The sequence below is a fragment of the Ailuropoda melanoleuca genome, chromosome 4 (genome assembly GCF_002007445.2).
Source record: "Ailuropoda melanoleuca isolate Jingjing chromosome 4, ASM200744v2, whole genome shotgun sequence".
NCBI lineage: Eukaryota > Metazoa > Chordata > Mammalia > Carnivora > Ursidae > Ailuropoda > Ailuropoda melanoleuca.
Genome location: NC_048221.1, coordinates 93,501,026 through 93,526,031, shown reverse-complemented (window position 1 = coordinate 93,526,031; position 25,006 = coordinate 93,501,026). Strand labels below are relative to the sequence as shown.

The following is a 25,006-nucleotide window of genomic DNA, read 5'->3' as shown; positions in this document are numbered from 1 at the left end:
GGACAGGTTCCACTATTTAGGGCAGGAGATCTTTCCCTCACTACTATGGACTGAATGGTTGTGTCTCCTCAAAATTCATATGTTGAAATTCTAACCCCCAACATGATGGTGTTAGGAGATGGGGCCTTTAGGAGGGAATTAGATCACGAGGGTGGAGCCCTCATGATGGGATTTGTGCCCTTGTGAAAACAGACAGGAGAGCTTGCCTTTCTCTCTCTGCCAGGTGAGTTTACAATGAGACGATGGCAGTCTGCAAACCGGGAGGAGGGCTCTCAGCAGGAACTGGATCTGCCAGCACCCTAATCTTGAACTACCCAGCCTCCAGAATGGTGAGAAATAGGTTTCCCTTGTGTAAGCCTCTTAGTCTGTAGTAGTCTTGCTATAGTAGCTTGAATTGACTGCGTCACTCACTACTGGGATGAACAGGCTGTGAGCAGAACAAGGCTGGTCCTGGTGCAAAGAGGTGAGCGGGACAATCTGACCACTTCTCTGGGAAAGAATTTGGGCGTAGAAATACCCAGGGGATGAGGCAGCTGACAGAGAAGTCCAGCTGAAAGTCCCTGACTTAGAGAAGGGCTGCTAGGGCCATCACGGGGCACCTGCAGAAACGAGGGATCAGCAGAAGCTACAAGGCAGAAAGGCAGAGCCCATGGGAGTGTATCTGTCAGGGAAAAGAGAACGGTGCACAGGACAGAGTAGCTGAGCTGCGGAGGGGAGGGCAGCAGAGGGAAAGCCCAAGAACTCTGGCTGCCGAGTTTCCTGGTGTCCCCTAAGATCCAGCCCAGCCCTCCTGACCCTCCTGGGTCCTGCTCTCATGGATGCTAGGACAAGACTTGCCCCGCCCCTCCACCCCATTGTCATGTTTCCAAACAGAAAGAGCCTGAGTCAGTGCGGATATACTTTTACTGGGAATCTGTGCCTCATGTGTCAGGGTCTTGTGATCTTGACTCACTTATCCCCACATATAGGGCTCACTCCTCCAGTGTGGTCGCTTCTTGGGTACCTGCCCTTCTGCATGGTTGAGTGAGGGCTTTCCCCCAGTCACGGATTTCTTCTGTCTTGTTGTGTTCTTCTAGATGGGAGAACGGGCGAGCAAGTTCCTTGGGGCTTCTATCATAAGGGCACTAATCCCATTTTTGAGGACTCCACCCTAATCCCTAATTCCTCCCAAAGGCCCCACTTCCTAATACCATCAGATTGGGGGTTAGTATTTCAGCATACAGATGTGGAGGGGGACACAAACATTCAGACGGTAGCAATCACTGTGTGCAGCCCACACTTAAGGAGTGGGGAGTTACGCCCTACTTTCTTGAAGATGGAGTATCTACACAAATTATTTGGATTTTTTCTGTGCGGGAAATTTATTTATTTATTCAAACATTTATTTTATCAGTATGGATTCATGGGTTTTATACTTTGGGTTATAGTCCAATACAACTTTATTTTCTTGCTCTAATTGTTCCAATTTTGGCCAGTTGGAGCTCTTTCAGGTGGTTCCTGTGTCTTTTTTTGACATCCTGTCATCATTTTTTTTTGTTAAGTATCTCTTTACTTCCAGGTACAACAAGATACAGGTTCATTCTGTATATGTCCTGGCCTGGTCCTAGAATCAGCCATTTCTCCAAAGAGCTCTGGTTTCATTTTTCTGGATAATGGTATTAGAAACCACGATCTGGGTGCTGTGTGTGGCCGCTGCAGCTGGGGTGTGATTGCATCCTCTTGGCTGAGGGAGTGAGGTAATGTGTATGTGGATACCTGATTTTTTTTTTTTTTAAGATCCTTATTCCTGCAATATGGTGACAAGACTTGAGCAGGGCAAGACTAGAGGCAGGGAAAACAGAAGATTAACCAGATTGAAGCCAGGTGAGATGGGGCACCAGGGCCTGTGATGGAGGGATTGTTATTACTGTTGTTGGATTTGCTATGGGACTCAGCCTTGGGATACTTTGTGCAGCTGGGTACTCATGTCATGCCCGGAAGCTGCCTCTCTCCACCCCACCCTCTGGCTGCATCAGCTTAGCATCAGGGCCAGGCAGAGTCTCCCCAGTAGCGACCTGGGTATCTCCTTGCCTACAAGCTCTTGATTATGTAGCTTCAGAGGAACAAAGTCCCCTTTCCAACAGTTCCAACAGAAATCCAGCGTGGGGTGACATGCCCATCCCTAAAGCAATAATGGAGATCAGGGAGATGGGTTATGTTGAGCCATAAGCTCATTCCTGGGACTGGGAATTGGGTATGGGCTTAGCCTCCCCGCTGCTGGACAGACTGAGCAGGAGGGAAGGGTTATTCTCAAGACAAAGATCGGCAGAGAGGCCAGGAGACAGGAGACAGTCAGCTCTCAGCTGCTGAGGGCCCCAGCTCGAAGGCTGCAGGTCTCTGCTTTCCATCAAAACTGCTGGATCTCGCGGCTCCCTGGAAGACAGCTGACCACCCTGTGTCGTTAAGGGTTGATATGAGTGACTGAAAAGCTTCTGCAGCAGGCGCCTGGGTGGCTCAGTCGGTTAAGCTTCTGCTTTCAGCTCAGGTCTGATCCTAGGGTCCTGGGACCGAGTCCCACGTCGTCGGGCTTCCTGCTCAGTGGGGAGTCTGCTCCTCCCTCTGCCTCTCCCCCTCCCCTGGCTTGTGCTCTCTCTCACTCACTCTCTCTCTCAAATAAATAATAAAAGAGAGAGAGAGAGAGAAAGCTTCTGCAGCGAGGGGTCTGCATCTCTAGGAGTGTGGCCCTGTGCCCTTCAATAGGTGGGGAAAAACCAATGTATTAGAGGTCCCGGCAGATAAATGGTTCTGATATTAATGTATAAAATGTCCCTTTGATTTATTCTGGCCAGAGGACAGAGAAACCTCCTGGTGTTTCCTGCTGGCAGACAGTCTCCTTACAGAAGAAATAAGAGCTGGGAACCCGGGTGGCAGGGGAGTGGGGACAGCGAAGAGGGGGCAGGACTGGGGATGCTGCCAGTCATGGCTGAAGCTGCCACATCTGCAGGACTAGCCCTGCCTTGGCCCAGACTCTACCCTTCCAGTTCTGCTTTTGAGGTTCCCTCAGCTTCCCAGGCCCCAGGAAGAATCAGCCCTGAGTGGACCTGGGGCCCTTCCTGAGTGTGGGGAAACGGAAACCAAAGCCGCTCTTGCTTTTCTTCTGCCACCCTAGGGCCTCTTCTGGGCCCCTGGGGAGGTACATCAAGCAAGTCTCCTTGCACACAGAGGTGAAGGGCTTTGCTAGCACTCCTGGGGTCTCAGGCAGAGCTGTTGACTGCTCCAGAAATGGGTGCCTTCAAATTCCTCCTGTGTCCTTTCCTCTCAGGTCAGAGTGCAATGGGCAGGAGGTAACAGGCCAATGGATGCTGGCTGTACCCTCTATGCGCGTGCGTGTACACACACACACACACACACACACACACACACACACACACACTGACTGGCTTCATGAACTGGGAATAGGCAGCCACCCCCTTCCACACCCTGCATATCCGCTGTGCACTCAGCTAGCTGCTGGCTGAGGTGACAGTGGCCTCCACGACACAAGCCCCTCTTGGGCAGAAGCTGCTCTCCCGACCCCCCTCGGGACAAGGCACTTGCAGGACAGCCTCTCCACCATTTCACTTGGGCTACAGGCTTCTTAGTGCTTGGAGGGCCTGTGTGGGAGGCTGACTCCAGGATTTGGGAAAAGCCGTGGGAACAGGATGTAGAAAAGGAGAGTGAAAATAGGAAGAAACCACACAAGAAGGATGGCACAAGCCATTTACAAGGTAGTAACTGACATCTTATCAGCGGCCCAGGAAGGGGACAAATATGTAGTTAGATTTTTATGAGTTAAAGAAAATGTGATCCGTTTTGATAAGATCATAACCATCTGAAGTGCTGGGGAACCAAGGAACGAGAATCCGCCATTAACCTTTGAACTGACTTAGGGAGCATTGTTCTGCTCATCTGTTTACCCCCTTGAGGGCTGGGGACTTTGGGCTGGCGTGGCTCCACCAGGACGCCTCACTTCCCTGTCTTCTAAGTCCAGGCCCACAAGCAGCAGGAACCCCCTGAAGCAGGGAAGTTACAGGGGCTCAATGCAAAGCAGCCCATTGGCGTAGCCATCAGTTTCTTTTTAGTTAGTCTCAAACCCTATCACCTCAAGGGAGCAATGATGCAATTAGCCAGAGGTGCGAAATTGGAGCAAGTCGGGTCCTGTCTGCTGTTTCTGACACCAGCCAATTCTCTGACACCAACTGGGTATTCTATACTTCAAGTCCATTCTCGCAGTGACTTTTGGAGTTAGCCCAGACCCCGCAGGTGAAGGGCTGCAATCCCACAAGGTTGCCCCCACTTCGGATGCCACTGGCAAGTGGGGTCTCCAGGCAGCCCACACTTCTGCACAGCCAACTGCGAGTTGGGGGGGCTCCCGTGATGGCCCTCAGCTTTGAAAATTCACTAGAATGGCCCATAGATCCCAGGAAAACACTATGCTTACTATTACAGTTTACGATAAAGGATACAAATGAACAGCCGAATGAACAGCCAGAGGAAGAGGTACGTAGGCCGAGGTCTGGAAGAGTCCAGAGCAGAGGAGCCCCTGTTCCTGGGCAGCTGGGATGTGACACTCTCCAGGCAAGTGGATATATTCACCAACCAGGAAACTCCTTGAAAACTCCTCAAATCTTTTGTAATCCCATCTCCAGGCCCCCTCTCCTACCTGGAAGTCTGGGGTGGGGGTGGGGGTGGAGTTGGACAGGTGGGAGTTTGGTTTTTCTGGGATTGGCTCCCATCCTGAAACTATCTAGGGGGCTACCCTGAGTCACCTCATTAGCATAAACTCAGGTATGCTGAAAAGGGGCTCTTTGTGAATAATAAGAGATAGTCCCATCACTTAGGAAATTCCAAGGAACTGGCACAAAGATCAAATACACTTTTTATTCTGCCACAGACCCTTCCCACCCCTGTTAGTTGTGAGGTCCTAAGTGGGCAAGAGTCACCTCAGCCCTTCCTTTGACTTGCAGATACCTCCTGCACTGACCAGCTCCCTCCCTTACCTGACCTCCTGTTACTTGAGAGGGTCTGGTGCTAGGATTAAGAGTCAGCCACAGGTCACAAGGAAGTTTTTCTGCAAAGCTGAGAAGGACCCCCGCATCCCCTCCTGAGTGGCCATGAAAATGGATTTGTGACTTGGGTGCAGAGGCTAGCTTTGGGGACTCTGCTGAAGAGTGGAGGTTGGGGTGAGGGGCTTGAGGGGAGGGCCAGCACTGATGCTAGCAAGGAGAGGGAGAGGCCAGGGCAGACTGGCGCCTGGGAGTCTGGAAAGACAGGACCCTGCTGGGACTTCTGCAGAATCAGCAGGGGAGGGAGTTCCTACTCAGGGGCACATAAGTCCAGAGTATCTCAGCTTTACTTCCCACTGCTACTGGCAAGCTGCGTAGCCAGTGAGGGGCCCGCGGCAGGGAGCGGCGGTGGAGGGTAAAGGAAGAGATGAATTGTGACAGGGTCCACTTCTGCACGGACAACCAGATGGTCTTCCTGCGCCCCCGAGGTGAGAAAACCAAGGCATCAGTCCATCCTCCTGAGCAACTGGCTTGCTTGTCCCCCAGCCTTGCCATTTTTGTCAGCCCCTCCCTGGCAGGCCAGAGCTCTCTCCTCCCTGTCTCAGCCTTCAGAATAAATAGGCAAGGGCTGAAGGTGAGTGAGGTGAGGACAGAGAGCCTGGTGCACACCCCAGTCTCTGCATGAAACTTCCCCAAACCCTTTCCCTTGGAGATGGCAACCTGGTGAACTTTGAATTCAGAGGCACCTGGTTTTGAATCCCATCTCTGCACATTGGGTTGGCCCCACAAGGCCTCAGGGGCACCAGGCTGGTGTTTCTCCACCTTAGAATGGATTTCCCTGTACACTGTTTATCCCTAACCACGCCCCCAGACTCAATAGGCATAGCTCTTTGTAGGACACCCATGCAGGGATTTTTGACCCCAACAGAGGCAGACTCCAGCACTGACCTATGTCAGTTTGTGGGAGAGGCAACAGTCCCAAAGGGCTGTGAGTCCTGCCGTGGTCAGGGTTCATGAGCAAGCCTGGCCCTCGGACTCAGAGGTCAGGTTCCTGCTCTGTCCCTTCCCATCTCCCTCCTTTCTTCTTCCATGCGAACTATCTGTTTGTTGCCCTCCTCTGTGCTGGGGTCTTTGTCCTGTGCACCTCCTCCAGGTTCTCTGGTCTTCTCTTTGCCTTTGTGTTGCTACCACACTCCCAATTAGCTCTGGTGAACTCTTCCAGGTGCTTTATTTCCCATCTCCATGATAAGCATGGCCAGTGTTTTCATCCCTGTCAGACAGTCCAGGAGACTGAGTCCGAGGGCTGACCCTGTCCAGCCCGCACAGCATGCTGTCCTCCTGTACACTAGCTTCTCCCTTGCAGGGCTGGACTCTGCGGCAGGGGCTCCTGCAGCCCCCAGGAGACCAAGGCTTGTTCAGACTACCGTGGCAGTCATGGCTGTGACTCTTGTCTCCTCTCTGGTGGCTCTCTTTGTTGTGGGTAAGCTCCTAGGTGAACCTGAACCTGACTCTCTCTGTCTTCCTGCATAAAGTTCCCACAGGGACGAGTTGCCCACCCTCTGCTCCCAGAAGAGTCAATCTACCTCTGGCCCCAGGCCTGAACCAGATCTTACCTGAGACTCAACCAAGGTCCCCATCCAAGGGGAGTCTCCCAAGAGCTGAGGCCCATGGAGGAAAGTCCGAGGGTGCCATCTCCGTCCTTCTGGAACCCTGACCGAGGGTGGGGCAGCCTGTTCTCCCAGCCTTAGTGCCGAGAGAGTGTGCTGACCCAGGAATGGGTGTCTCAGTTCTACAGAAGCCAAGACCTCCACTGGAGCCATATGCCTCCTTCCAAGAATTTTCAGCCACGATTCCCAGAGACGACAACACAACCGGACAGTTACCTGTGGAACTCCACAGTGAGTAGCCACAGGGCGGTAGGAGTGGAGGGGGGGAGCTGGGGCATTCAGATGCCCAGACCCTAGGAGGAACCTCTCCTCTGATGCCTCCTATGCCCTTGAATGGGTTCCAATTTTCTCACAAGAAGATACAATCTTTTTAAAAAACAGCTTTATTGAGGTGTAACTGACACATAATAAGGCACAATATTTAAAGCGTACGTACACTCTGATGAGTTTTGACTTATGCGTATGCCCGTGAAACCATCACAACAATGAAGATAACGAGTATATTCATCATCCTCCCCCCAAGGTTTACTTGTGCCCTTCGTCATCCTTCCCTCTTCCCTCCTCTCTTCGTCCCCAGGCAACCACCTATCTACCTGCAGTAATATAGATTAGTTGGGTTTTTCCAGAGTTTTATGTCAAAAGGACCCTATAGTATGTACTATTTTTGCTCCTTTATCAGCAGGTAATTTGCAAATATTTTCTGTCAGTTAATGGTTTGTCTTTTCATTCTTCTAACAAGAGTTTAATCTTAATAAAATCTAAGTTGTCATTTTTTTCTTTTATGGATTGTACTATTGGTTTCATACTGGAAACCTATTCCAAGGTCACAAAGACATTTACCTGTGTTTCCTCCTGGAAATTTTGCATTTTTTGGCTTTACATTTAGGTCTATGATTAACTCTGAGTTAAGCTTTATATAATGGTGTGAAGTATGAAGTTAATTTTTATTTCACATATGGATATACAATTGTTACAGCACCATTTGTTGAAAAGGTTATCATGAATTACTTTTGTGTCTTGGTTGAAAATCAATCGTCCATATATATGTGGGTCTATTTCTGGATTCTTTCTTCTGTTCCATTGATGTATTTGTCTGTCTTTACAAGGCAGAATATTTGACTGGACTTCTCATACCTTCAAAAGCCCCCTGGCCCCACCTGGCCTTACCTCAGCATAGTGGCTGAGACTTCATACATTTACCTAGGTAGGGCATGAGGAATAGGGCAGGAATCTTCCAGAAAGGGTCCCTGCTGACTTGGGTTCTTCTCCCTGTTCCTGAGAGAAGGCTGGCATCAAGGGTCTCAGACCATGAATGTCTGAGATAAGGTCTTAGCTTGTGAGGTGAGCAAAGGGTGCTGTAGGACCAGAGGCAGCTGCAGGTGGGTTTGGTGGGAACAGTCATGCAGGTGAAAGGGGCTACGAGTTCCCTGAACTGAGTGGACGATGTCAGTGGAGTTAAACTTCATCGGCTCTCCATAATATAATCAGTTACCTTCAAGTTCAATTACAATGGCAAAATAATCCAAGCCTGACCAGCATGGCTCTTAGTGGTAGCTGGTTTATAGCAGGCAAGTATTTCAATCCTTCTGTCCCTCAGTTCATGGCGGACAGCTAAGTACACCTTTATTTTATTTTTTGGCCCGCAGTCTCAGGTGGCCCAGCCCCCGGGGTCTGGGTGGCTGCAGTGTGGAGGAGGCTGCTTGAGGAGCACTCAGGGTTGTGCCTTGAACGTTTCCCCTAGAAAATGTAAGAACGCTATGGTTGTCCCATATAATGAATGCTTCCCTATGTAATGGGCCTCTGTGGCTGCCTTCTCGATTTCCTCCCTCCAGGTCCCCACCATTTTGGTGGGGTGGCAGGGTTGCAAGAGACTATCCAGATGTTTAAAAGCCATGTGGAGAATTCCAGCACCTGGAGCATGGAGATCCAAATGTTGACTTGCAGAGTGGACAATGTCAGTTCTCAGATCCAGGTGCTCAGTGGTCATCTGGAAAATGCCAGTGTTGACATCCAGATGGTAAAAGACGTTCTAAAGGAGGCCAATACCTTAAGTTTCCAGACTCAGATGTTGAGGAGCTCCATGGAGGGGGCCGGTGCGGATATCCAGAAGCTAAAAGGAGATCTGGAAAAGGCAAATGCTTTAAATTCCCAGACCCACAGTTTCTTAAAAAGCAGTTTAGAAAATGCCAGCTTCGGTCTCCACATGCTGAGTGGAGGCTTAGAAAATGCCAACGCTGAAATTGCGATATTGAAGGCAGGGCTGAAAATGGCTAATGCCCAGGCCCAGTGGGCAAATAGTAGTCTAAAGAATGCTAATGCTCAGATCCAGGTTTTGAGAGGCCAACTGATTGGTGTCAATGATTTAAAGACCCAGAATCAGGTTTTAAGAAGCAATTTGGAAGGAGCCAATGCTGAGATCCAGAGGGTCAAGGGAAGCCTGCAAAATGCCAATGCTTTAAACTCCCAGACCCAGACTTTTCTAAGAGGCAGTTTAGACAACACCAGCTCTGAGATCCAGTTATTAAGAGGTCATTTCAAAAGGGCTGGTGATGAGATTCACTTGTTAAAAACAGATTTGGAAACTGTCACTGCCCAGGCCCAAGTAACAAGCAACCGTCTAGAGCAGATGGATGCTCAGATCCAGTTATTAAAAACAGAGCTTGAAAATGCCAGTGCCTTAGATTCCAAGATTCGGGTATTAAGTGGTTATTTGAAAAATGCCAGCAGAGCAATACAGACCCTAAAACAAGGAATGAAGGCTGCTTCAGCCTTAGGTTCCAAGCTCCAGGTGCTAGAGAGCAATCAGCAGAAGGCCAGTGCTGAGATCCGGCAGTTAAAAGCGGATTTAGAGAACACCAAAACACTAACTACAAAAATCCAGGAGGAGCAGAGTCGCCTGGAGACAGTCTGTGTGGCCCTTGGTTCCCAGGAGCAGCTACAGAGGACCCAAAGTAAGTGGGATGGGAGAGCTTGGCCTGGGGGGTACAGTCTCTCTTGGTTGGGTAGAGTCTTCTGTCCCTTCAGCCTTTTGCTTACTTCAAAACATTTTTTTAAAGGTTTCATTTATTTATTTATTTGTCAGAGAGAGACAGAGCACAAGCAGGGGGAGCAGCAGGCAGAGGGGGAAGCAGACTCCCTGCAGAGCAGGGAGCCCGATGTGGGGCCCGATCCCAGGCCCCTGGAATCATGACCTGAATCGAAGGCAGACGCTTAACCGACTGAGCCACCCAGGCGCCCCTGCCTTTTGCTTACTTCAACATGCATCCCCCTGGGAAGGAGGGTGGGAGCTGGAGAAGGGGTGAAGCCACCCAAATAGGCTCGATGTGCCTAGGCAGTGGTGGAGGTGGCATAAGGCCGCTGTCCCTGCTCTCAAGTGGGTTGCAATCTGGCCAGAGTGACAAAACAACACTTGAGAAATGAATGATGTGTGGAAGGCATGCTGAGAGGTGTAAGAGGTGTTATGTGAGAGGTCTAGGAACTGGGGTGGAGAGGAGCAAAAAGAAGGGAGAGAAGGGACCTTCCAAGGTCGATGTCCTCTGGTATAGAAAAGGGATCTTCTGAGTGGAAGAGAAACTTTTTGGAGGAGAAAGGATCAAAACATGCTTTGTGGAGAAGATGGCCCTTGAACTGAGTCCTGAAGGACTAGTAGGCATTTGCCAAACAAGTAGGGTAAGAGTATGGCAGGTTCACAGGCATGAAGATGTGAAACCACGAGGTTCAGGAAACCTTAGACTGTTCTATCTGACTGGACTATGGCCAAGAGGGCAGGTGATGAGTTGTAGGCTGAGAGGATAGCAGGCAGGGGCCAGACCAGTGGCTTTCGAGCTGTTTTGAATGTAAGCCTGAAATTCATTTTATATTGTGACCCAGTATAATTATGTGTCACACACACACACACACACACGTTTCAAAAGCGAAAGTTTCATCACATTGATGCACTATGATATTTTATAATCTCTTCTTAAAAAATAACACCTTGATACTTCCCACAAATGGGTTGATGATTACACTTTGAAAGTCACTATGCTAGGAAGCCAGGCAGACCTGGAGAGACACCAGATGGATGTGGAAGGTGTCTGAGTTTGGGTTTTATCCTTCAGGAGATGAGGGTCTATTGGAGGGCTTCAAGAAGGCTGACCAGATGGGTCTCCATACTGAGAGGAAATAGAAGAATGGAGAAGAGCAGCGAGACTGAGACATGCTAAGCCTGAGATGCTTTGGGGGTATTCAAGTGGCTGTCGTCTGCAGGCCATCTGGAGTGTAGGGGACAGGCCCTGGCTACAGACACAACTGTGGGAGCCCTCTGTACATTGGTTCTGGTTGTGGCAGTGGGAGTCGGGGGGGTGCTTGCATGAGATAAAATGCTTTAGTGGGAAGAAAGCTGAGGGCAGAAAAAAGAAGTCAACCTTCAGGAGGCAAGAATGGAAAGAGGTGTTTTTGAAGAAGACTACTAGAGAAGGCAGTCTTAGAGGCAGAAGGGGAACCAGGAGATGGGCAGTTGGGGAAGTCAAGGAAGGGGGAATTTCAAGAAGGAAGTGGCTAGTTCTGGTGACTGCCTGAGAGGTCACATAAAATAACCAATAAGCACCCACTGACTCTGGGCAATCAATAAGTCATTGGGAATGAAGTTCCAGTGGAGAGTTAGTGTGTGGCCTGGAGGCCAGACCACTCTCAGCAGGGCGTGGATGACAGATCAAGCGCATGAGCCCTTCAAGAACCTTGGCTGAGGAATGAAGGAGAGCGATGAGGCTGAGGTGGGGGGATGGCATGGCAGAGGAGGGATTAAAAACACGTATCATCCCAGTTAGAATGGCAAAGATAGACAAGGCAAGAAGCAACAATTGTTGGAGAGGATGTGGAGAAAGGGGATCCTTCCTACATTGTTGGTGGGAATGCAAGTTGGTACAGCCACTATGGAAAACAGTGGAGGTCCCTTAAAAAGTTAAAAATTGAACTACCCTATGACCCAGCCATTGCACTACTGGGTGTTTACCCCAAAGATACAGACGTAGTAAAGAGAAGGGCCATATGCACCCCAATGTTCATAGCTGCATTGTCCACAATAGCCAAATCATGGAAGGAGCCGAGATGCCCTTCAACAGATGACTGGATTAAGAAGCTGTGGTCCATATATACAATGGAATATTACTCAGCTATCAGAAAGAACGAATTCTCAACATTTGCTGCAACATGGACGGCACTGGAGGAGATAATGCTAAGTGAAATAAGTCAAGCAGAGAAAGACAATTATCATATGATTTCTCTCATCTATGGAACATAAGATCTAGGATGATTGGTAGGGGAAGAAAGGGATAAAGAAAAGGGGGGTAATCAGAAGGGGGAATGAAACATGAGAGACTATGGACTCTGAGAAACAAACTGAAGACTTCAGAGGGGAGGGGGTGGGGGAATGGGATAGACTGGTGATGGGTAGTAAGGAGGGCACGTATTGCATGGTGCACTGGGTGTTATACGCAACTGATGAAGCATCAAACTTTACATCGGAATCTGGGGATGTACTGTATGGTGATTAACATAATATAATAAAAAAAAAAAGATACCAGAGTCTCTGCCATGGCCTCTGGAAACACACACACACAAAAAATAAATAAATAAAAAAAAATAAAAGTAAAAACACGTATCATCGATGTTTACATTGTAAAACCTCCGTATGGATTATAGACAATGCAGATATTGAAAAAGAAAATGATGAGAAAATAACCACTTGTATTTCCATGAACATTTCTACATTTTTAAAAAGATTTATTTATTTATTTGAGAGAGGGAGGGAGAGAAAGAGAGCACAAGCAGGGGGAGGGGCAGAGGGACAGGGAGAGAGAATCCCAATCAGACTGCACTGAGCACAGACCCTGATGTGGGGCCCCATCTCATGATGCTGAGATTGTGACCTAAACCAAAACCAAGAGTAGGACACTTAACTGACTGAGCCACCCAGGTGCCCCTCTACATTTTCTTTTTTTTTTTTTCCATTTGGTTTGCTTTCTATTTATCTTTTTGCTTTCTTTTTTTTTATAAGAATTTTTTTATTATGTTATGTTAGTCACCATACAGTATCCTTAGTTTTTGATGTACCTTTTACATTTTCTGTATGAGCCCACGGCTAGTATTTTGGTGAACTTCCTTGAGAGGGTTTTTTTAGATTAAGAGGATAGGCTTGATCTGAGAGTGGGAGAAGGGAACCAGTGAAGAGGGAGGTGGGAGGAGAAGGAGAGAGAGATAGAGAGACAAATGGAATGAGCCTCTGAGGGATTGACCTTGAAGGGTTGGGACAATAAGTACTTGAACCTCTGAGGCTGGGAGGGGGCGGTGTGGCAGTAGGTGTTCACTCAGGTTTGCAGATGTGGGAATATGAAACTGAGGGAGCTGAGCTTTAGTGGTGTCTCTTCCTAGGTAGAGTAGGAGGTCACTTGCTAAGGGTGAGAGAGGGGGCGGTTTGAGCAGCTGCTGAAGAGACTCCCAGTCTTGGGTACCTGGGTGGCTCAGTCGGTTAAGCGTCTGCCTTTGTCTCAGGTCATGGTCTCAGGGTCCCGCATTGGGCTCCCAGCTCAGCGGGGAGTCTTCTTTTTTTTCTTTAAATTTTTTATTATGTTATGTTAGTCACCACACAGTACATCATTAGTTTTTGATGTAATGTTCCATGATTCATTGTGTGTAACACCCAGTGCACCATGCAATACGTGCCCTCCTTAATACCCATCATCGACCTATCCCAATCTCCCACCCCCCTCCCCTATGAAGCCCTCACTTTGTTTCCCAGAGTCCATAATCTCTCATGGTTCATTCCCCCTTCTGTTTACCCCCCTTCATTCTTCCCTTCCCTCTCCTACCAATCTTCCTATTTCTTATGTTCCATAAATGAGTGAAACCATATGATAATTGTCTTTCTCTGCTTGACTTATTTCACTTAGCATAATCTCCTCCAGTCCCGTCCCTGTTGCTGCAAATGTGGGGTAATAGTTCTTTCTGATGGCTGAGTAATATTCTAGTGTATATATGCACCACATCTTCTTTATCCTTTCGTCTGTTGAAGGGCATCTTGGCTCCTTCCACAATTTAGCTATTGTGGACAATGCTGCTATGAACATTGGGGTGCATATGGCCCTTCTCTTCACTACGTCCATATCTTTGGGGTAAATACCCAGTAGTGCAATTTCTGGGTCATAGGGTAGCTCTATTTTTAACTTTTTGAGGAACCTCCACACTGTTTTCCAAAGTGGCTGTACCAACTTGCATTCCCTCCAACAATGTAAGAGGGATCCCCTTTCTCCACATCCTCTCCAACATTTGTTGTTTCTTGCCTTGTCCATTTTTGCCATTCTTACTGGCATAAGGTGGTATCTCAATGTGGTTTTGATTTGAATTTCTCTGATGGCTAATGATTTTGAACATTTTTTCATGTGTCTGTTAGCTATTTGTATGTCTTCATTGGAAAAGTGTTCATATCTTCTGCCCGTTTTTTGATTTGATTGTTTCTCGTGTATTGAGTTTGAGAAGTTCTTTGTAGATATTGGATACCAGCCTTTTAGCTGTAGTTTCATTTGCAAATATCTTCTCCCATTCTGTGGATTTCCTCTTTGTTTTGATGACTGTTTCCTTTGCTGTGCAGCAACTTTTTATCTTGATGATGTCCCAGAAGTTCATTTTTTCTTTTGTTTCCCTTGCCTTTGGAGATGTGTCATGAAAGAAGTTGCTGTGGCTGATGTCGAAGAGGTTGCAGCCTATGTTCTCTATGATTTTGATGGATTCCTGTCTCACATCGAGGTCTTTCATCCATTTGGAGTTTATTTTTGTGTATGGTGTGAGGATGGATTCCTGTCTCACATCGAGGTCTTTCATCCATTTGGAGTTTATTTTTGTGTTATTGAAGAGACTGTCTTTTTTCCACTGGATGTTTTTTCCTGCTTTGTCAAAGATTAGTTGCCCAAAGAGCCGAGAGTCCATTTCTGGGTTTTCTATTATGTTCCATTGGTCTATGTGTCTGTTTTTGTGCCAGTACCATGCTGTCTTGGTGATCACAGCTTTGTAGTATAGCTTGAAATCAGGCAGCATGATGCCCCCAGCTTTGCTTTTCTTTTTCAACATTTCCTTGGTGATTCGGGGTCTTTTCTGGTAGCAGAGAGTCTTCTTATCCCTCTCCCTCTCTCCTCCCCTCTGCTCCTGCTCTCTCTCTCAAAATACATAAATAAAATCTTTAAAAACAAAAGAGACTCTAGGTTTGTTAGAAGCCGGGACGTCTGCCCTTCTTAATGCCTCTCCAGTAACTCCTGCTGTCTTCCTAATGCCCTCCTATGTCCACCTGCTGCTTTAGCAGAGACCCGCGTGTCTCTACTGTGGGCCACATTGGGCTCACCCAAGGGGATTTACATATACTGATGACTGGGACCCACCTCCAGAACTCTGACTTTTTGGGAGGAGGAGGGTCTGGGATGCAGTATGGGCATTAGAATTTTTTTAAAAAGCTCCCTAGGTAATTCTAATGGGCAGTGAGGACTGAGAACCATTAGCTTAACTTTTTCTTGAAGGGACAAATAGTAGGTATTTTGGGCTTCTGGCTGAACAGCCTCTGTTGCAGCATTTTTTTTTTTATTTATGTGACAGAGAGACAGCCAGCGAGAGAGGGAACACAGCAGGGGAGTGGGAGAGGAAGAAGCAGGCTCCCAGCGGAGGAGCCCGATGTGGGACTCGATCCCGCAATGCCGGGATCACGCCCTGAGCCGAAGGCAGACGCTTAACGACTGCGCTACCCAGGCCCCCCTGTTGCAGCATTTCTGCCGCTGTAACAATAAAGCAGCCAAAGATGGATATAAACTAAAGAGTGTGGCTGTGTTCCAATAAAACTGTATTTATAAAAAGAGGCTGCTTGCAGGTTGCAGTTTGCCAATCCTCGTTTAGACTACTGGTTCTTTGGCTTGGAATGCATCAGGATCACCTGGAGGGTTTGTTGAAGCACCAGCTGTTAAGCAATTTCAGATTCAGTCTGGGGTGGGTTTGAAAATTTGAGTTTCTATTTAATTCCCGGGTGATGCTGCTGCTGCTACTGGTCCAGGACCACATTTTGAAAACCGCTGGTTTACACACTCATCATCATTACCGAGATATTTGTAATTATGTTCTAATTGGTGTCTCTGGCCTGGTTAGGATTTGCCTTCTTGTTCAGTCTCCACGCTGTCGCCAGGTTGATATTAGCACAGTGCAAATCTGAGCACACTACCATCCTTCTTAAAACCCTTCAGGGCTTCCCAGTGCTCACAGGGGAAAAAAACCCCAAACTCCTTCACACGAGATGGTCAATATCGTGCTGGTGAAGCTGTCCAAATCCATCTCCCCTCCCGTAGGCACAGGCTATTCCCAGCACTTGAATAGGTCAGGCCATGCCATGCTGTTTCACACCTTTACACTTTTTGTGTCTACTTTTCCCTCCACCTGGGATGCTCTCCTCAGCACTGACCACCCGGCAAACTCTTCCTCAGTCTTTGAAGACTCAGCTCAAGTGACATCTCACCTGGGGTGTCCTTCCTGAATGCCACGTGCAGCCCAGGTGACATAGGCCATACCCTCTTTTACAGCTCTAACAGGTGCATGGTCTTCCATAAATGCATCTTCAACGCCCTTTTTACACCTCTGTCTTGTTAGCTAGACTGTAAGTTCCTTGAGGGCATGAATCATGTCTTCCTGATCTTTATATAATAGTCCCTGGTTCACAGCAGTTAAAAACCATTGAACCGTGTATATCGAACATTCAATGAATGAATGAGTCTGTTGTGGCACCATTTCAAGCAGCTGTGGTGCAGATGATGTTAAAAAGCAGGGTGTGGTAGTGGGGAGGGAGGAGAGAGCTGAGAGCACAAGCGGCTTGTGCTCATGGGATGAGCTTTTAGAGCTTGAACTGGGGAGGTCAGGTAGAGCAGGTCCCGAGGATGGTCCCGGGTGTGGGCAGCTGACGTGGAAGGAGATGAAGTGAAGGAAGTGAGGGGCGCTGTGGGATGGCTGCAAAGGCTCTTAGGGAGATGGCGGAAACTGCAGTGCAGCAGACTGTCCGGTGGTAGCAGCGACTGGCAAAAGAGGGTCGTGGGGCCAGAAAGCAGGAGTCTGGAAAGAAAGTGTTGTCTGGGTAGCAGAGCTATCTGAGGATCTCTGGGGGGATGGAGCCAGGTGTCCTGAGCTGCTTTCCGGGGTACTGGGTATCAGGCTGGGGGTGCAGCCTCCCCAGCCTTGCCCCTGGAGCACTGGGCATCAAGCGTTGTGTGGGCTCGTGACCCTCAGTGACCAGTCCCAGGAGCGGTCAGGAAGGGCAGCTCTTGGGCATCTGCAACCAGCCCCTGGTTCTCTCTCGTCCCCAACCTTTGCTCCAGATCAACTTCTTCAACTGATCCTGCAAGGCTGGAATGTCTACGGCGGGAGCTTGTATTACTTCTCTCACGTCAAGAAGTCTTGGCACGAGGCTGAGCGGTTCTGTGTGTCCCAGGGAGCCCACCTGGCCTCAGTGACTTCTGAGGAGGAGCAGGTCAGAGTTGCAGGCTTGGTGTGGTGTTGATGGATTTGGTGTGGGATCGGGGACTTTGGCAGCGGGCCAAAGTGGGCCGGGCAGAGGGCTGCTGTCTCTTCTGCCAGTCAGGGAACAAATGTTGACCGAGTTCCCATGAGCATCTTGCTCTGGGGGTAGAAGCACTGAGAGAAACCTTGATGTCCTTGATGAATGAGGGAGACACCCCGAGGCCCTCAGTTGTCAGCAGTGAGGAAGGGCAAGGGGAGGTAGTGCTGGGTGACCGCCCTTAACGTGTTGGGAGTATAACTTCCCTCCCCACCTCCTCATTTTCCCTTTAGCTTCTGCTGTAGTTGTCAATCCTGATTTTAACATCAGTGAATCCAATGGCTGTGGAAGGGCCACAAGCAGGAGACCCAGGCTTTTTGGGAAAGCTGATACAGAGCCTGGTGGCCCATCTGCCGAAGGTCCTTACCAGAATTTATTAGGGTTATTGTCAAAGGACCATCATGGGTTTGGTCCATTTCAACTTATGGAACTGCCCATCCTTTGTGGTTCTCCTGAGACTGTTCTTGTATGTCTGTCGAAGGACGTGGTATTTTTTTTTTTTTAATAAAATACATCTCTCTAATAAACTATGGCCAGGTCGGTCTTTGTCTCAGTGAAGCCACACTCATCAAGTCAACATGGGAGAGGTTGGGCTTTCTTTGAGGGGACCTGAGTCCTGCCCTCAATCCTGGACACACCATGGAAGGTGCAGGGAGGGGCCCAGCTCCTGCAGAGCAGTGGGCTTCGTGCCCCAGGACCAGGGAGAGGACAGCCCAGCCTCCTTTTCCACATGGCTGGGAGAACCATCTCCTCACACAGGGTCAAACAACGCTGCCTTTTCTCTACAGGCATATCTGATAAAGTTCACGAGTACCTCTTACCACTGGATTGGCCTCACTGACAGCGGCAAGGAGGGCTCCTGGCGCTGGGTGGATGGGACACCATTCAGTGTGACCCAGAGCACAGCGTGAGTCCAGCACCGTGTGGTGCTGCCCCAGGCACAGTCTGGGGCCAGGCCTGGCTAGAGACTCTTTGTCCTTGTCTTGTGTGTGTATTCCTGCCCAGTCAGCGCTAATGTTGTGTGTGTGTGATATATGTGTATGATGTGTATGTGTGATGTGTGTATACAGAGTGGACGTGTGATTGTGTATGTGATGTATGTGTGATGTGTGTGTATGTGTGATGTGTATGATGTGTGTGGGTGTGTGTATACACATTGGTCCTTGCGTGGACCCCTCCACAGGGGACATCAGAACACAATAGGTCCTGGGACTGGCAGGCAGCCTATGAGTGGGTCTTCCTGTGTTTTCCCTGTTGCTGTTGTTCTTTGTTTGTTTTGTTTTTTACCTATCCTTTTTAAGATTTTATTTATTCATTTGAGAGAGAGAGAGAGCATGCATGAGGGTGGAGTGGCAGTGGGAGAGGGAGAAGCAGACTCTTCACTAAACATGGAGCCCGATGCAGGGCTGGATCCTGGGACCTGGAGATCATGACCTGAGCCGAAGGCAGATGCTTAACCATCTGAGCCACCCAGGAGCCCCTGTTTTTTGCCTATCCTATACCCTTTGTAGGCCCTGCCTTCAACAGAAGGTATCTGAATGTGAATTCTGGGGTGGGGGCTTACAGTTTCAGATACCCTTCCTATCCCTTGATCCTCAGTAACTAAAGACAATCTCAGCAGAGCCACACTTAGAGCACCCTTGGGCCCAGCTCCGTTCCCATCCAGGGCCACCAGGAGATGAGGGACCCATGTCACTTCAGCTCCTTATGCCATAGTGGGGGTAGGGACACTTTCTTCATCTGGCAGAATAAAGCCCTCTTGTTTCCAGGTTTTGGGGCAGAAATCAGCCAGACAACTGGCAGCACGGGGACGGGCAGACGGAAGACTGTGTCCATATTGAGCAGAAGTGGAATGACATGCGCTGTGACACCCCCTATCACTGGGTCTGTAAGAAGCCCATCAGCCAACATGTGGCCTGAGACAGGCCAGATCTGAAGGGTTGCCATCGCTGCCAGCTCTGGACCCTCCCCACCTGACACCCTGTGAACCTCTGAACCCAGCTTTTTCTCTGGGGCTTTCCATTTGGCCTTTTGTGTTTCCTGCTCTGTCCTTTCATTTAACCCTTCAAACATGTTAATCTCAGTAACCCAGTGGGATCAAGGGCTCCTCAAGGCCAAAGGCTTGCTGTGCCTCTGTACCCCCTCAGCAACCCACAGAGGCCTGTGAGATAGCAGGTCCCCAATAAATACTGACTGAGTGCACGAAAGCTTTGTGCTTGTCTCTGCGATGGCCATCACACTCTTTTCTCCCTGAATTGGTTCTCCTTCCTCAATGTCCCTTCTGTCCTGAAACAAACATATCTTTGTTTAAGGGCTTTATAGCTATGAATATTTAGTTAGTTCATTCGAAAACAGCAGAGGTTTAACACAAACTACAGGGACCTCATACAAGGGGAGTGCGAGAGAGATAAGCAGGCTTCCCGCTGAGCAGGGAGCCCAATGTAGGGCTCATTCCCAGTACCCTGGGATCATGACCTGAGCCAAAGGCAGACCCTAATGGCTGAGCCATCCAGGTGCCCCAGGAGTGTTCAGAGTTTTAAGTATAAAAATCCCAAGAAGTGATAGTGATCCCAGGTATTCCCTGCATTTCCTTTGTTACAGATGGGGCTGGAGCTGGATTTTGCCAGGCCTTCAAACCACTCCCCAAACTTCTTCCTGTCCTGTATCTAACCTCATCTCATTTCCCAACTGTTAACTTTTGATGCCATATCTCTGGCTTTGGCCTCTTCTTGCGGCCCCATCCCCCTTCCAGGGACTGGGCTTTCTGCCAGCTCAGTTTAGAATGAGAATTTCTAGAGCAGTTCTTTGCCCTGCCTCATGGAGTTACACGAGCATGCACAGGGAACCCGATGAAGATTTCTGAGCTCTTCCTCTCCCTTTCCTTCATGCTCCTCCCCAAATCCTAGCACACTCAGTCTCCCCCCAACTCCTATCTTCCTCTCTCCACACTTAGTGAAACTGTCATACCCTGCATGGGACCCTCCTCCCTGCACTGGGGTCTGGAAAGAGCCTCCAGGAAGAATCCCAAGGAGCAGGTGGGCTCATGCTCTCTGCTTCCCCAGCCCGGAACTCGGGTTATAGTTGTCCAATGCCAATTGTTTCATGAATTTTGTCCAGTTTTCCAATTGCTGGCAGAAAAAGGACTGGTCCCGTTATTCCATTAGGACGAGGAATGGAAATCTATCTGTTATGACATCTGTGGCTGAACAGGACTTTAATTTGTTTGTATTCATATTTCCCTTTTGGCTTTTCTTTTGGCCTGTTCTTTTATGGCTTCTTAGCTTTCCATCAATCTTAGAAGCTCCTCTGTTGCAGGATTGAAATCACATTTTGCTGTATTTCTTCAAGTACCTTTATAGGGTGTGTGTTTGGTTTTTTTAGATTTATATATGTTACCAGATTTGATTTCCTGACAGTTTATTCCTTGGTATTTTGCATCTATAGCAATATAGATATATAGGGATGGGCTTATTTTCTTTTTATGTAGTTCTGTTCTTTGTTTTAGGGTTTTCCTAGCTTATGCAAAAAAGGTAAGAGCCAATATTAATATGTCCCACTTTTGGGGAATTTACTGAGATTTTCTTTGTGGCCTAGTCGTGTCTGCTCACTTTTTAATAAATGTTCCACAGGCATATTTATTAGATTAGGCTTGTGATTTTCATTTTTCAGATATTCTATATCCTCATTAATATTTTGTCTACACAACCCATCAATTTCTCCAGGAGGATTTGTGTTAAGTCTCCCATGTAGAACATTTATCTGTGTTTATCATCTTGTCATGTCATATTTCTAATAGCTTTTGATTTACGCATTTCAGTGTTACTTAATGTCTAAAAATTCATAACCATGAAGTCTGCTTGAAGACTTCTACTTTTATCAATATTCACGCAATCCAGGATTATTTACTGTGCCTCTACCATGTACCAGGCATTCCTCCAGGTTTTCAGGATTCAAAAGTGAAGGGAACAGGGGGGCCTGGGCTCAGTCGGTTGGGCATCCATCTGATTTCGGCTCAGGTCATGATCTCAGGATTGTGAGATGGAGCCCCGTGTTGGGCTCCGTGCTTAGCACTGAGTCTGCTTGAGATTCTCTTCTTCGCCCTCTGTCCATCCTCCTGCTCTTTCTCAAAAAAATAAATAATAAAATCTTAAAAAAAAAAAACAAACCCAAAGTGAACAAAACAGATAAAAATCCCCCCCACCCTAGCCAGCATTCTAGTAGGGAGGAGAGGTAGTTAGGACAGCCAGCCCCTTCTCATAGCCTCAGGAAGAGTCCTCTGGAGCCTGAAACCTGGGGGTGGTGACATCCTGGAGTAGCAAACTAGCTGTTCTTTATCTGTCTAACCAACCATGATCTGTGGCCTAAAGCTAATGGAACAGGGACAGGTAAACATACACTCCAGGGTCAATTCTCATGCCCGGGCTGGCCCTTTCTCTCTACCGAGAAGGTTCTGAAAGCTGCCATTTCCTCAAGAGACAGTCAGAAAGGCAGAAGAATTAAGTTCTCTACAGACTGAGTGGAGCCATCTGGGGAGACAGAATGAAGTCCTCAGTTGTCCTGGGGGAAGTGGTCAGCTTGTCTCCCTGGAGTGCCTGCCCCGCCCAGCCTCTGCTGTGGGAACCCTGTATAGCTGCCACGCTTGGTGACCACGGATTGGTAATAGACATAGGCCGTGACAGACAGCTGCCACCACATGGGGTGTGCTGTTGGCACGCTGAAGCCCACAACCTTTTCTCCCAGAGCCATGGTTTCCAGTCTTCTGGCTTATGAGGACCCAACCTGAGGGAGGCTGGAGGCTACACATTGTGAGTTAGGGGAAAGCCCAACTCTAGCACAGGGGGAAGAAGGCATAGACTTTTTGGCTGTCATGAAATGACCTTCCAGGCTTGGTTTTCTAGGGCCAGGGAACAATATCCCAGTCAGGAGAGTAAGCATATTCTGGAAGCAGATGTCACAGCATTTTGAGGATAACATAAGTCACTAGTTCAGAAAAAAAAATCTACCTGTGCTTATAGTCAGCAACTCTGAGTGTCCTCTACCAACAAATGCCCTAGCCCTCTATACTCTGGAATTCTTAGAACATATACCCAGATTTGGGCATGGGCCTTGGTCCGACCCCCTCATATGCCTACACCATGCCTACTGGAAAGAGCCTCTCCCTTTGTGGTTCTCTTTCATTTAAGGGCCAGTTGTAAGTGGCTCTACCTCTCTCTGCTGCTAGCAATTCCTACAGCTCGAAGCCAACCAAGCCCAGAGACCCACCACCAGTGAGAGCCCCAGGCCCCGGTGAGAGTTACAGAAGAGTGAAGAGGCTGGGCTACTCTTGGGAGGGGTGACTTAGGATGGAAGGGGGTCTGCTAGCTGGGCCTCAAGAAGGATTCCTCCTGCGGGACAAGCCCCACGCAGTGGGGTATCCACCACACAGCTGTGCCTCTCAGTTTCCCTCCCCTCCCCAAAACAGCCTGTAGCCTACTTCCTCTTGTATCTTCTCAAAGCCCTGCTTTTGTTGCAGTCTTATCCTTCTTAGATCTGACAAGCATTTCTCATTCTAGCTGGTCCCAGGATTGAGATTCCAGACCCTCTTCAAGGTAGCCCCAACAAGCCTTTGATGTCTCTGCTAGAGGGTCACCAGAACTGAGCCCTGGACCTCAGTGTCTCCTCAACCAGCTCTCATTACAGTTTCTGTACTTTCGCTCAGACCACCCTCTGTCTGGGTCACTTATGCCTTGTCTGTCCAATAGCCAAGTTTCTGGACATTCTATCTAGTTCATATATTATCATTGCTATTGTAGTCATCACTTACAATGTGGTGGGAATCAACGTGAGGCAGGAGTGATTGGTGGTTATAGACCCAGGCTCCATGGCCAGATTGCCTGGGTCCAATCCTAGCTTTGTTCCTGTCTAGCTGGGAAAGCTGGTTACTTGCCTTTCATGTCTCAATGTCCTCTTCTGTGAAAAAGTTAGAGTACCCCTCTCTTGAGATTGTTGTGCAGATTAAGAAAGTTAATCCATAAAATGAGCTTAGAAAACTGCATGGCACATGGATCCCATTATACCAGCATTAGCTGTTATTGTGCCAATGGCCTCATTGACTCCATGCTACAATTCTGAGGAAGCTCCTCTCACAATCTCTACTTTACAGATGGCAAGAGGAGGCCTACAGTGTTTGAGTGTCTTGCCTGCGGTCCTATAAATTCCTGTGCTGCAGCAGCTCTTCCCCTCGGACCCCCGACTAACCCTCAGGCCCTGTGAGTCTCACTCTATGTGAGGCCCCACGGTCTGCGGGGCTCCAGGCTTCCATTCATCTTCTCTTTCAGGAGGCTGTCAGGCACCTTTCTGCATCTTGTCAAAGCTGGAGGCCACCGGCTGCTGCTGAGCACGCTGGCTCAAATGAGGACTTGAGCTGGGGGGTCCCTGACCTCTCCCCAGCTTTTTGGGGACAAAGACTGTGGGTCCGTTCCCATTCTCTGTTCTTGGTGGAGAACACTCCTGACCCACAGTTAACTCTGCTAGTGATGTAGCCAAGATAGTAAACCCAGCTCGTGCCCAGTGGGAGTGGGGGAGTAGGAGCCTCAAGGGAAATGAATTATGGGGCATGGCAAGCAGTCAGGGCCTGTGTGCTGGGGGACCAGGCCAGCCAGAAGTGTGGGCCTGGGCTGAATGACCCTGGGTTAGAGGACGTTCAGAAATTGACCAGCAGTACAGCCTTGGCTAGTCACTCAACTTCTCTGGCACTGATTTTCTCATCTGTACAATGGGAGTAAAGTCCAGTTCCCAGGAATATGATGAGATAATACATAGTATGTAATAATAATATGAATTTATATGAATTTGGGTAATAATATGAGTAATAATATGAAATTGCCAAATTGATTTAGGTAGGAATTCTGGGCAATACAGACTTGTCTCTTGATAATATTTGATCCCTTTTAAAAATGTCATTTTGCCTTCCCTTATTTAAAGCTGTTTTTTTGGCAGCTCTTTCATGTTTTGACTGAGCTATAGAGATTAAGGGAACTGTGTCTGAGCCACAAACTGATCAGTGTGACGAGGGGCTGCCAAGGACCCAGGCAGATATGGGGAGTGTTCCTTTTAGCTGGGACCCAGGATAGGAAACAGCAAAGATGGATGAGGTGAATCCGCTGGGGCAAAGGATAGAGTAAGGGCTAGTTTCTCTGTGTCTCAGCATGGAGGATACAGTGGATCGGCTCCCCCCTCCAAGCCCCCATCCACCCCCGCTTCCCTCCTCCTTCCCTTCTTCCAGGGTGCCTCCCGGCATTGCAGAGGCAAGAAGGCTGAAATTCTATTTCCCAGAATCCCTTATTTCTAGGTTTCTGGATGCCAATTAAGATGACCTTAGAAACAGGTGTGTGAGCTGGTGAGCATGGACTTCAGGCAGAACTCAAGTCCCTGTCCTTTTGTTTATTTTCTGTGGACAAGCCAGGGGATGGGGACTTGGCGTTTCTCTGCAGCAGTGTCTGGGGGCCCCTTGCCCAGCTCTGGGGGAGTTGAGTGGCAGCTCCAGCAGCACTGGTTCCTGCCCCCTGACTGCAGCTTTGGTAGTGTGCCCTCCAACTGAGCCCCTCGGGCTCCACCAGCCCTCCCAGTGATTGCGTTAAGCACTAACTCCCCGAATTAAATCACTTGGCATCTGCTTAGAATACCTAGAAGAGGGGCACCTGTGTGGCACAGTTGTTAAGTAT

General features: G+C 48.6%; 2 protein-coding genes across 5 annotated transcripts in view; both read left to right on the top strand.

Annotated features, from left to right (window-relative positions):
- The window catches only part of CD207 (CD207 molecule), a 58,619-nt gene extending 54,028 nt beyond the window's left edge, over positions 1 to 4,591 (top strand). The window contains exons 10-11 of the mRNA XM_034659329.1: positions 224 to 329; positions 4,468 to 4,591. Coding sequence (XP_034515220.1) covers positions 224 to 303 — 80 coding nt within the window. The 3' untranslated portion in view covers positions 304 to 329; positions 4,468 to 4,591. The remainder of the gene's footprint in view (positions 1 to 223; positions 330 to 4,467) is intronic.
- A 724-nt stretch (positions 4,592 to 5,315) lies between these two features.
- On the top strand, positions 5,316 to 19,502 carry CLEC4F (C-type lectin domain family 4 member F). Of its 4 annotated transcripts, XM_019794861.2 has the most exons (7): positions 5,328 to 5,512; positions 6,388 to 6,504; positions 6,812 to 6,922; positions 8,524 to 9,642; positions 17,065 to 17,216; positions 18,092 to 18,210; positions 19,073 to 19,502. In XM_019794861.2, exons 1-7 carry the CDS (start codon positions 5,452 to 5,454, stop codon positions 19,221 to 19,223), a joined length of 1,830 nt encoding a protein of 609 aa, XP_019650420.2. In that variant the 5' UTR covers positions 5,328 to 5,451; the 3' UTR covers positions 19,224 to 19,502. The 4 variants fall into 4 exon arrangements, with proteins under 4 accessions (XP_034515218.1, XP_019650420.2, XP_034515216.1 ...); XM_034659327.1 differs by lacking the exons at positions 18,092 to 18,210; positions 19,073 to 19,502 and adding an exon at positions 17,537 to 17,635 and having other exon boundaries at positions 5,316 to 5,512; XM_034659325.1 differs by lacking the exon at positions 6,388 to 6,504.
- Positions 19,503 to 25,006: the final 5,504 nt, after the last annotated feature.